The 11,758-nt window shown below is 47.4% G+C and overlaps 2 protein-coding genes across 2 annotated transcripts; one reads left to right on the forward strand and one right to left on the reverse strand.

Annotated features, from left to right (window-relative positions):
• The first annotated feature begins 3,227 nt into the window (after positions 1–3,227).
• Positions 3,228–7,602, forward strand: LOC125514660 (caffeoylshikimate esterase). The gene is made up of 6 exons (XM_048680003.2): positions 3,228–3,508; positions 3,662–3,755; positions 3,922–3,954; positions 6,395–6,541; positions 6,652–6,782; positions 6,893–7,602. Exons 1-6 carry the CDS (start codon positions 3,488–3,490, stop codon positions 7,493–7,495), a joined length of 1,029 nt encoding a protein of 342 aa, XP_048535960.2. The 5' UTR covers positions 3,228–3,487; the 3' UTR covers positions 7,496–7,602.
• Positions 7,603–7,710: 108 nt separating this feature from the next.
• On the reverse strand, positions 7,711–11,496 carry LOC125514651 (UDP-glucuronic acid decarboxylase 2). Its single transcript, XM_087522875.1, has 6 exons — positions 10,717–11,496; positions 9,732–9,878; positions 8,731–8,810; positions 8,525–8,608; positions 8,353–8,427; positions 7,711–8,271 (listed from the first exon to the last, which is right to left on the reverse strand). The coding sequence occupies exons 1-6, from the start codon at positions 11,345–11,347 to the stop codon at positions 7,957–7,959; spliced, it is 1,332 nt and encodes a 443-aa protein (XP_087379001.1). The 5' UTR covers positions 11,348–11,496; the 3' UTR covers positions 7,711–7,956.
• Positions 11,497–11,758: the final 262 nt, after the last annotated feature.

An 11,758-nucleotide genomic window follows, 5' to 3' on the forward strand; every position in this document is an offset into this window, starting at 1 on the left:
GTCGCTCCTTGAAAAAACTAAAATTTGGGGTACAACTCATTGTTTTTGTGAAGCTCTTTAGGGCGTGCTCCAAAAACTCTACAAGATGGAGTTGGGGGAGGGGGAATTATCCACCACTGCCACCACCTATTCGTTTTTCACCACGTCATTCAATCAAATAGATCATTTTTATCCAATTTCTCATTCTTGAAGTTGGAGCTAACTGGAAGCCAAACATGATAAACTGCTTTTTGATGGAACTGCAACTTCTGTATGGACTGCTTCAAAGTAGATTTGATTAAGTAAATCTGATTTTGGTGGAGCGGAGCAGTCCTAAACAGGCCCTATATTAGTCAACATCAGATGAGGTTTCTCCTAACAAAAGATAATTAATGAGGCTCATCTATTTTAGAAAAGGTGATATTATGGTAGTACAAAAAATAGCGAAGATGAGGAGCTAAGCAACATCCGTATCAGTATAAAAATATGATTTTGTTTCAAATCATCGCTGCGGAAAACCAAGCTATAATCTAAAATATGGTTACTGCATATCGAATTTACTATCTATGTTGCCGCACACTTATACTCCTAGTAATTGAGATGTTTTTTTATGTGAGTTTGGATCACATTTTTTCATCATGATGTTTTCTATCTTCTGTTGTATTCTTGTAGCCTGGTTGAGTAACAAGTGCAAAGTACTATCATGATAGTGTCATGAATGTTTTCATTTATTTGCTGGTAGACTCATATTTTCTTAGGAAATGCCATGTTATGATAATATTACTCTCTCTATGCACATATATATAGGGCCTAATACGTTCAATAAGGTAGCCTTTGATCAATGATAAAATTATTAATATATAAAATGTATGATATAAAAATTGTATCACTAGAAATTTTCACATACGAATTTGATGATATGTTTTGTGTAACATGCATGTCACATACTATTATGCTAATCTATTATCAAACGTAATCTAAAAAGACATATTTTGGAATATATGTGAATGGAGGGAGTATGTTACTCTAGTCCATCACGACTAGAGTACCACAACTAATACTTGTCACGTAAATAAATTTATCTTAGGATGTTACTAGCTAAATTATTTTCGCCCTGCAGATAAAATAAAATAAAATAACTAGGCTTACTGATAAGTTACATAGTCCAAGTCAACGTTCATATGCATCGCCCTCGTCACCACGTGTGACCTTCAATAAATGCTTATCCAAGAAAGCATCCAAACTTGCTGTTGCAGATAATTTAACAATCTTTATGCCACCCACGTCAGAAAGCGTAATCAATCCCATGGCAATCCGGGCAAAACCTACCGCCGATCGAGCCGCGATTCGACCATACAAGAGGATCCTCTATGAGTGCACTCTAGCTATGCGCCTGCGGTCTAGCACATTGCAGAAAATGAGCTGGCTTGACTCACTCTTTCACGCGGTACTTACTTTGCAATGCTGTTTTCTATTTCTAAAGAAATTGGTATTTTTAATCTGATGCCCACCATCAATAGATAATACATGCCTACACACATACACTCACTCTTATCTTTTATAAATGCTTGCGCATACATTATATCCTATGAGACCACAGACACTTTTATAGTCGACGGGAATTTCTTCTCTCACTGAACAATCATTGCCGAAAAGTTTGAAATAAATTCAAAAAACTGCACGAGCAGTGCTGAGTCTAAAACTTGAACACTTACAGCTGGTTTCACCATAAGAAATCTAACCATCTGAACTAACCCAGTTCGCAATCAACAGATAAAGTTACCAAGATTTGTACAACAGTACAAGTGCAAGTGATTAACATATCATCTTGCGGCTATGGATATCAAAACTCATACATTATGGACGAAGGAAGTAATAGCTATTTCTAAATTGACTAAGAAATAACCATTCCCAAAAGATAATGTCATGTTTAGCTTGTTTTAGTGAAATGCCCTTTTAAGCTTAAGAAAACAAGTTTGTGCATGTATGGTCGTTATACCACATTTGGCTAGAAAAAAACATAGCAGAATCGTACCAGTTCAACACCCATTTGACCATGAACAATAAATAAATAAATACTATAGCACCATTCACGGTTTTTGCAAAACAACATCTATTTAACGAAGGGATCTCTACTTCTAATGAATCAGTTGGTAGCCTTGTACGGTTTATTTTCGTCTTACCTTTCATGAATTTTTTTTGGTACCTTCTCCCACCTTCGCTGGATTTTTTCCCTCCCTCCATTTCATTGGTTTATTTTCGCGTCACCCTCTCACACAATGAAAGAAATCTGAACAGATCAGAACTTTTCATACTGACGCAAGTTATTTAGTAATGTAGAATCAATCACGAACGATCTCTAAAAAAAATCTAAATTAATTAACCTTACCTTAAATCACTCAATCACATTAATTAGAAAACAAATATTTGATTTTCAGAAAAATCGCTCAATCACATTAACCTTATCTTAACTCACGGACGGTAATCAACCTCCAAACAAAGGAAACAATACATAGAGGGAGCAGTAAATAAACTCCCTTTCTTATGACATGCATATGATCTTCCCTTCCCTCTCCGTTGTCGAGCGTTCTTGATTCTCGAGACCGATGCTTGGGCTGCGTCACTGGGTCGCGACGGTGCCGGAGGACGAGGACGGCGAGGCCGGGTGCCGTGACCGGTGAAGGGGGCGAAGAAGGGCGGCTTCCCTGGCCGTGGCCGTGGCCCTGGGAGTTGGTGCGGTCGAAGCGGCACTTGAAGGACCCGGCGTGAGTGGCCGGCGTGCAGACGCACTTGGAAGCGGGCCCGTGGCCCGCGCCGGATGGCGCCGACGCCGACCCGGGCCACCTCCTCCGCGTATTCTTGAAGCTGTGACTGGCCGATTTAATTTCCTCAGTTGTGGTGGCAAATATAATACACATAATTCATATTGTTATGCACTAATATGTGTGTGTGAAATAGATGGATTATGGTCCCGTACCCAATAAAATGAATATGTGTGTGTTAGAGAGAGAGGGAGGAGAGTGAGGAAGAGGGAGGAAGAGAGTGTGAGTGAGGATTTGATGATAAAAAAGATTGTCAATGTAACTTGATATGTATGAGAATATTAATATTAATGTGACCCCGTATGTTTTTCTAGTTATCAGAATCCCCTGACCTTGACCAGTCCACCACGACAACCATTTACGGGCTGTTCCCCCAGACGGCTCCGGGCCGCAGAGAATCCGGGTCACCAACCTCCACCTTCCTTCCCACTTCCAATGCAGAAATGCAGACGTTTGCTGGGCACGTGTTCCCCCTCCTCGACACGCCTGCTGCCTTCTCCCCTCCCTCTCCTCCTCCCACTCCCCTCATCTGACCAAAGCTCCTCTTATCTCTCTCTAGCCCCCTTTCCCTCCCCGTCTGCCCATCTACTGCTGCTTCTTCAATCGAGTCCCCGCGATCGCAACACTCGCGTTAATTTGATCCCCGCTTAGTTCCTGAGCGCTCAAGGGATCAGATAACCAGGAAGATGGACGTGCAATACCATGAGGTGAGCAGAAGCAACTCCATCTGCACATGCATGCCGACATGCTTGATCTCTCGGTTGCAAGCACGCACGGCCAGCGACGGTGCATGCGCGAGTGGTTGGATCTTGATCATGTTCATCATGATGCGTTTGATGGTTTCTCGGCTGATCCTGCAGGAATACGTGAGGAATCCGAGGGGGGTGCAGCTCTTCACATGCGGCTGGCTGCCCGCTTCTTCCTCGCCCAAGGCGCTCGTCTTCCTTTGCCATGGTACGTACTGCTCGTTTGCTTAATTTGCGAATCGACCGCTGCCGAAGCTTTGCGCATTTCTAACTTCAACAGTAGCTATGCCTAATTCCGGTGGCTTCATCAATCATATCATACCACATTGACTCTCTCCTCTCTTTTTTCTTGTATGTGCGTTCATTTGCTTCAGGGTATGGCATGGAATGCAGCGTCTTCATGAGAGGTACTAATGCTGCTTAATCTTCGTGCTTCTTGCTACCAATCTCGTTTATTTCCTCTATTGTTTTTAGAGACAGTTTCAGAGAAAATTCAGAAACATGATGAGGGGTATGGAATTGGAAGCCCTTCTAATACAAGAGATAATGTTTCACGAATTATTTTCGGTGTGCGGTCGTATCTTTATGGGCCTATATATATTGAATTCATGTATCTTTGTTCTTACATCATCCATGACTTCACATGCATGCACTGCGGATCTAGGCTTCATATATGTTAGCGCCATTGATCCTTCTAGAATCTAGATGCATGCGTCAGCCTCAGCCTGGTTGTTAATAGGAGCATGGGAGTAGCATGGGAGGCTACGAGCCTTCTTATTTCCTTTTTGGTGATGCCAGGAGCATTCTCTGGCCTAATTTGATCATGTCCTCCAGTAAGATTTAACAGCTACTCCCTCCGTGAAGAAATATAAGAGCGTTTCGATCATTAAAGTACACCTTAACATAGAAAGAGCCCTGTGAGTCGCATAGTATCACAAGTTCTTTCGACGCATCAAGCGTTGCTGATCGTAAAAGAATTTTAAATATTTCTCTCTATATAAATGGATCGAAATGGAAGCTTTGTGTTTTCTCCAAAAACATCACATTGCATTGCAGTCTAGGGAAAGATGGTAGAGGAGAATTTTATGTAAGCAAATTAGCGGCCAGAGACCATTAATTGCCGTGTACTTTAAGGAATAGGTTGCAGATGCTGATAGGGAACTACAACTACTGGCTGGTGATAGATACCGTGACTTCATGAATTGGACAGCTTTCAGCAGCAGATGCTGCTATATATATACTGACAATGGTCTTATTCGATCCAGTATATCCGTAATTTCAGAACTAATTGTCGAGGGTACATGCCTGAAAATCGTCTTGAAAACGTTGCTACTACAGAAAAGGAGTTGACATATGGAAGAAGTATTTTGCTCATTGTAGGGTAGTCTCGGATTCAGATCAATTACTTACCACCCACAAAGAACCGCATCACCATCTATTCTTTCTCTCATTTGATCTTTCCACAGAGAGATAGTTAAACACAATATAGGTGGCAGTTAATAACACTCTTCTCACTTGTATTGGTGGGATCCTTTTGTTCGGCTGCGAGTGAGAGCTGCTTTTGATAAAGAGAGAAGATGATGATGGCAACACCCTCCTAAAGGTTCCACCACGCGACATATTCGTTTGATAATTCCAGCATAAAAGGTGATTGCAACCTTATGTTCGTGAGTGATATTGGTGAGCTGCAGCCAAGATTGTTGGTTGCCGTAGAAGGTTAACTAACCAGCCCACTTTTGGTAGCGTTTCGCTTGGAGAGTTTGATTCAGACAAACCAAAGGTCAGTGGTTGGGTCTATGGTTGTGCGGCCTATCCACCCGGTTTGATTTCAATGAACCAATTGACCCACACATGGTTTTTATTCCTTATTTATATGCCACGTTAGCGAATGAGTGTGTGCACTTCTTTGCCCACAAGACTAAAATACCGATACTCACAATTAAACTCTAGTTGGTGCAGAGGTCGGGAAAATTCTCCGCCAATTGTTTTGCAAACCGAGCAACGCGTGCAGTTGTGCGCCTTGCCCACCCAGCTTTTCTGCCAAAGATTGACTCGTGGTGCATAGTGTGTTTGCCTCTATGTGTCGCCTCTTCCCATTCGTGTAGTGAAGGAGTTTTTCTCCTATTAATTTCCCCTGTTTTGATAGGGAGGGAAGATGATGGCAGCACAATTTGCAAGTTCCATCACGTGATATGTTCATTTGATAATGCCGACATAAAAGGCGATGTAACCTTTACATTCGAAGTGATAGTGGCGTGCCGCACATAGATTGTTTGTTGCGTCGGAAGGTTAACTGGCCCTCCTCAACAACATTTGGCATAGAGGGTTTACTTTGTCAGTGAGCAGAATGAAGGCGATGCAGAGCAACAGAAGGCACTCCCATTATGCCAGAAGAAAGCGGCGTTTAAAGGCAAAACACCATATGAAAACGAGGTCCCACATGGCACCCGGCCCAGCCCCGATTCAATGAGAGAGCTCCCTAGAGCTTCATTTTTATGGAGCTTAGTATCTTTTAAGATAGTGCCCGAAAGCAATAATAGAGTGGTGATCGTCAGTCAGCACTCAGCAGGAGATGTTGTATGTTCCATTTATTCAGAAATCCATCTTTTGGAAACCCGTTCTACTCAGGGTACATGGGTATCCAAAATTAGTTTGACTTGACAAACGAAGAAACAGTAGGAAGGTCATCATATTTGGATTGGATATGGACGAGTGTGCGTGTTGGCCCATCTTTCATGCACCTTATCACTAAAAAATGATGACGCAGCTAACCCCCGTTGTCTCGCGAGCTGTAACTGATTGTAATTGGGTACGGAGTTGTAAGTGATTGTTACTGTTTCCTGACAGCGTGCGGGTTCAAGTTGGCCGCCGCGGGGTACGGCGTGTTCGGCATCGACTACGAAGGCCACGGCAAGTCCATGGGCGCCAGATGCTACATCCAGAAGTTCGACCGCCTCGTCGCCGACTGCGACCGCTTCTTCAAGTCCATCTGCGGTAGAAATCACCTTACAATTCTGCTTGGTTTCCATACGAACATGTCTGCAGTTTGGTCGATCATCAAACGGACGACTGAACCAGACGCTGCATTCTGTCTCCGTGCGCAGACATGGAGGAGTACCGGAGCAAGAGCCGGTTCCTGTACGGCGAGTCCATGGGCGGCGCCGTCGCCCTGCTGCTGCACAGGAGGGACCCGGCCTTCTGGGACGGCGCCGTCCTCGTGGCGCCCATGTGCAAGGTGCTGCCATCAACTTCTCCTGCCATGTTGATGAACTTCTACTGCAATGCCTGCCTCTGCCTGCTAGCTCATGTGTAGGTTGTTGTTTTGATGGCATGGTGGTGGTGCAGATATCGGAGAAGGTGAAGCCGCATCCGGTGGTGGTGACCCTGCTGACGCAGGTGGAGGAGCTCATCCCGACCTGGAAGATCGTGCCCACCAAGGACGTGATCGACTCCGCCTTCAAGGACCCCCTCAAGCGCGAGCACATCAGGAGGAACAAGCTCATCTACCAGGACAAGCCGCGGCTCAAGACGGCGCTGGAGCTGCTCAGGACCAGCATGGACGTCGAGGACAGCCTCGCCGAGGTGAGCATGCCCTTCTTCATCCTGCACGGCGAGGCCGACACCGTCACCGACCCGGAGGTCAGCCGCGCGCTCTACGACCGGGCCGCCAGCGCCGACAAGACCATCAAGCTCTACCCCGGGATGTGGCACGGCCTCACCGCCGGCGAGCCCGACGACAATGTGGAGCTGGTCTTTGCCGACATCGTCGCCTGGCTCAACAAGCGCAGCCATCATCGCAAGCCTGAACACGGCGGCCGGGTAGGAAGTGCCCCGTCGGAGCCTGCAAGGTACCAACGGCGGCCGGTTTCCGGCGGCAGCGGCATGGACAGCCCGGTGTCGATACCTCGGCGGCGAGGTGGCTTCCTCTGCGGGCAATGTAGAATGTAAACATGGAACTGTTTGTGCAAGGAAAAGAGAAGCAGCAGATGAAAGCATGTAAATACTGTGCTGCACCAATGCTCAGTAAACTGAATAAAGTTTTGCTCCACTCTGAAGTTTCTTGTGTTCTAGACAGAGATTGGCTTCCTGAAGCATCTGGGAAGATCCACATTCTGAAACAACATGTAATTTATACCATATAATGCTATCTTCTCAACAAAGAATTAGAAGATCCAGATTTGATTTATATATATCCAACAATCCAACTGGGATATCTGTCCGTATAGCTGAGACTGGCGGAGAAGGCGACAGACAAAAATGAATAACATTACATCAACAACCAAGGTATTTAGCAGTAAAACTCTCGACGACGACTACGTGGCCATAGCTCTGTCAGTGGGGGGATTAACCAAGAAGCAAGCTAGAAGCAGGCCACCAAAATTTCAAAGTATAGTACTCCGGTCTACTCTTTACTGGCCTTCGGTGGCGGTGGTGGCGCTATCTTGGTCGCCGAAGATCCGCTTGCGGAAGTCAGTGACCATGAGGGGAAGACCGTCACGGAGGGCGATCTTGGGCTCCCACCCGAGCTGCTCCTTGGCCTTGGTGATGTCTGGCTTGCGCTTGTGCGGGTCGTCCTGGGTGTTCTCACGGAACTCGATCCGTGCATTCGGGTCGATGGTGTCCTGGACAACCTTGGCCAGCTCCAGCATGGTGAACTCACCAGGGTTACCCAAGTTGAATGGCCCTATGTGGTCACCTTCCATCAGCCTCATCAACCCCTCAACCTGGAAGACGGCTATTTTAGAAAGCGCATTCCAGATAGCATTGCCATAATTATTGTTCACTCATGGTTAGAGATGACCTACCAAATCAGAAACGTATTGGAAACTCCTGGTCTGCTTGCCATCGCCGTAAACCGTCAAAGGCTCCTTCCTTAGCGCCTGCCACCATGTTACAGCATTTGGACGTTACTTGTGAGAATAAAAGGAAGCTTACAGTTTTAAAACTAGCAGAGCACAGCAGTGTATGTATGTTTACCTGAGCAACAAAGTTGCTGACAACACGGCCATCGTCAATGCACATGCGTGGGCCATAGGTGTTGAAGATCCGAGCAATCCTAACCTGAATAGTGAATACAACAAAATACACCAATCACTACACATACAGACACCTATTTTCTTACGGATGGAATGGAAATTTCAGTGCTTGCAACAATATATTAGTATAGCACAAATGACAAATACCTCAAGGTTGGCACCACGGTGGTAGTCCATGGTCAAGGTTTCAGCTGTACGCTTGCCCTCATCGTAGCAACTCCTGACACCTGTTGTCCAGAGAAACATACATACATACACATCAGTGGAGAATGAGTAATACGTTCTATATGTAACGAATTCAAACAGTACATGACAAATGCACTCATAGAAAATGGAGCGACGACTAGCTGTAGCTATCTAGCCCAACAAACTCCCCTCCTTTTATGCGCGTTCTCTTAATTGTTTTAAGTGTCTTGGTTGGTGGATGTTTGGTCAAGCGCAAGCATAGTTTTGCCCCACCTTCTTCCTTCACTAAGAAGGGATCAAGATCCACCATGTGGCACATTTCACCTACCAGAATTGTCCCTTTCCAGCAGAAAGAATCAAACCACGCAGGAGGCCACCCCCCATCTAGATTCCACGGGCGGCATCTCCAGCTAGTAAGATTCCAACACCCCTTTCCCCAAATTGAGTAAACGAGGATTTCTGGTTATAACAGTAGCCTTCAGCTCAAGAACATTTCTATTTTGAAAACCTCATCACTGCTCTCCTTGTGCTTCCTTCTTCTGTAATACTACTACTGGTAGTAGATATAACCCAACTGGCAATATGTTTTATTTTCTATTCTCAATCCACCCCCACAATCAAAATCACTCGAAACTACTTCCAAAACTACTCTGAGTAAAACTAGGACAACCCCAAATCCATGCTCAGCATACCTACCCCCAATATCATACGGAAGTGTGAAACGTAATGAACGTGAGTCCAGAAGACCAGAAACATCATTAGTTTGGTACCAACAGTCCCTACCACGCAAAGACTGGGCAACTTCTACTATGCATGATCCAACTTGGATCTACTTTTTCCCGCTAACCTCGTGTAACAATAAGCAAAATCATCATGATAGATCTGGTACAGTAATGAGACACCTAACACGATCACACTTAAGAATGAGCTGGAGGAATATGAGGATTGAGGAGAGTTCTTACCGATGGGGTTGACATTGCCCCAGTAGGTCTCCACCTGAGGGTGCTGGAGGGGATCACCGTAGACCTCACTGGTGCTGGTGAGGAGGAACCTGGCGCCGATCCGCTTGGCCAGTCCAAGCATGTTGAGCGTACCAACCACATTGGTCTTGTGCCATCTCGAAGGTCAAGGATCACACATAGCATTCCCAAAGGAACACGCAATATTGCATCATAATAACTTGGTTGTTGGACTAAAACCTCCAAAAGGTTGTTGCAAAAGCACGCAACAGGAAGGTCATGTGAAGTGAACAGTAAGCAAAGTTGCTTAGCGGAAAAAGGGACCGCCCCCACTTGGATCTCACGGTTTAGCTGTACTGTCTTTATGTCAGAGTTAAGCTAGCCCTACAGCTCAACCAGATCCAAGCACAATGCGAGTTTGCTTTTGCTTTTGCCTTTTCCTCTCCTCCAATTACTGGATCATAAAGTAAAGTAAACTGGTCTAGAGATGCCACATCTAGAAAATCTGATGATAGAATCGACTTTTGCTATGCCTGTGTGCATCATGTGATGCAGAGGCCATGCTTGTTCCCTATCAAGATTGGCAGATTCTACTAACCCAACGTTTGATTGAACTAAACGCTAGGCGACGCATTCGCATGCTGCAAAACAGAGTAATTTTTGTGGTGGAAACGGTAACTTGGATCAAGCTCTGTATCGCGCAGAAAGCTCCAAAATTGACGCGAAACGTGGCGCAAATCTCGAGCTCCACGCACCCAGAAATCCCCCTTGCAATCGCAGATTCCCAATCCAGAAATGAGCACGGGATTTACCCAGATGTGCAGCAAGCGGCAGGGCTGCGCAAAAGAACAGGACCCTTGTACCGCAAATATCTCCCACCCAGTAAAATGCAAGGAAATAAAAATTAGCGATCGCGAGAAGGCAGGAAAAGTCAAAGCATCGAGATCCAAGCAGTTGAGCTTTGAATGAATTAGAAGAAGAAAGGATATGATTGTCTTGACGGGGTTGTACTTGTAGTGGACGGGGGATGCGGGGCAGGCGAGATGGTAGATCTGGTCGACCTCGAGGAGGATGGGCTCGACGACGTCGTGGCGGATCATCTCGAAGTTGGGGTTGCCGAAGTGGTGCATCACGTTCTCCTTGCGGCCCGTGAAGAGGTTGTCCACCACGATCACGCTGTCGCCGCGCGCCACCAGGCGGTCCACCAGGTGGCTGCCCACGAAGCCGGCGCCGCCGGTGACGAGGACGCGGAGCCCCTTGCGCTTGAGCCCGAGGGGCACCTTTCCGGCCACGAACTGGCGGCCGGGGTTGCGCGCGGCGGGGTCGACGGAGAAGCGGGTGAGCGCGCCGGAGACGGCGGCGGCGCGTCCGGAGGAGTAGGGCGTGGCGGCCGGGCCGGAGCCGGAGGGGGCGGCGAGGCAGAAGATGGCGGCGGCAACGAGCATGCCGACGAGGGCGAAGAGCGGGCGGTGCTCGGCCGCGGCGTAGCGGGCGGCGCGGGGCAGCCACGCGAGCGGCTTGGAGCCGGCGGGCTTCGCGGACGAGTACTCGCCGGCGGCCCCGGCGGCGCCCGCGGACGGGGACGCCGCCCCGCCGCGGTACGTGAGCTCGGACGCCATCTCCGGCGGGCCGAGGCAAGAAGGACCCGGTGGCGTGGCCGGAGAAGTGTAGGGCCCCCCGTGTAAGAGGAAGCGCGGGCAGGGACCTCGCCGCAGGTTTGTGTCGGTAAGGGCGCGGGGTGAGGTGCGTGTCAGAGGTGGGAGAGGGAGGTATTTATGCTGCGGCCTGGGTGGGAGGCGCCGCGTGGTCTGGTTCTCGTGGGACCCGACCCGTTGGACGCGATCGAGATCGACGGTGCGGTGCGGGGTTTGACTACGGGCAGGCCGGCGAGATTAGGTGGTGGTGCGGCGGCCGTGTGTGGCCTGATCGCCAGGGCCTCAGTCGGCGGCTAGCTGGCCTGGCCTGCCGACCGCTTCTACGAAATTAACCTGTGTTTTTTAAAGGTAGTAATAAAACCATTAGTTTCAAAA

The sequence above is a fragment of the Triticum urartu genome, chromosome 1A (assembly GCF_056163025.1).
Source record: "Triticum urartu cultivar PI428250 chromosome 1A, HENAU_Tu73, whole genome shotgun sequence".
NCBI classification, from domain to species: Eukaryota; Viridiplantae; Streptophyta; class Magnoliopsida; order Poales; family Poaceae; genus Triticum; species Triticum urartu.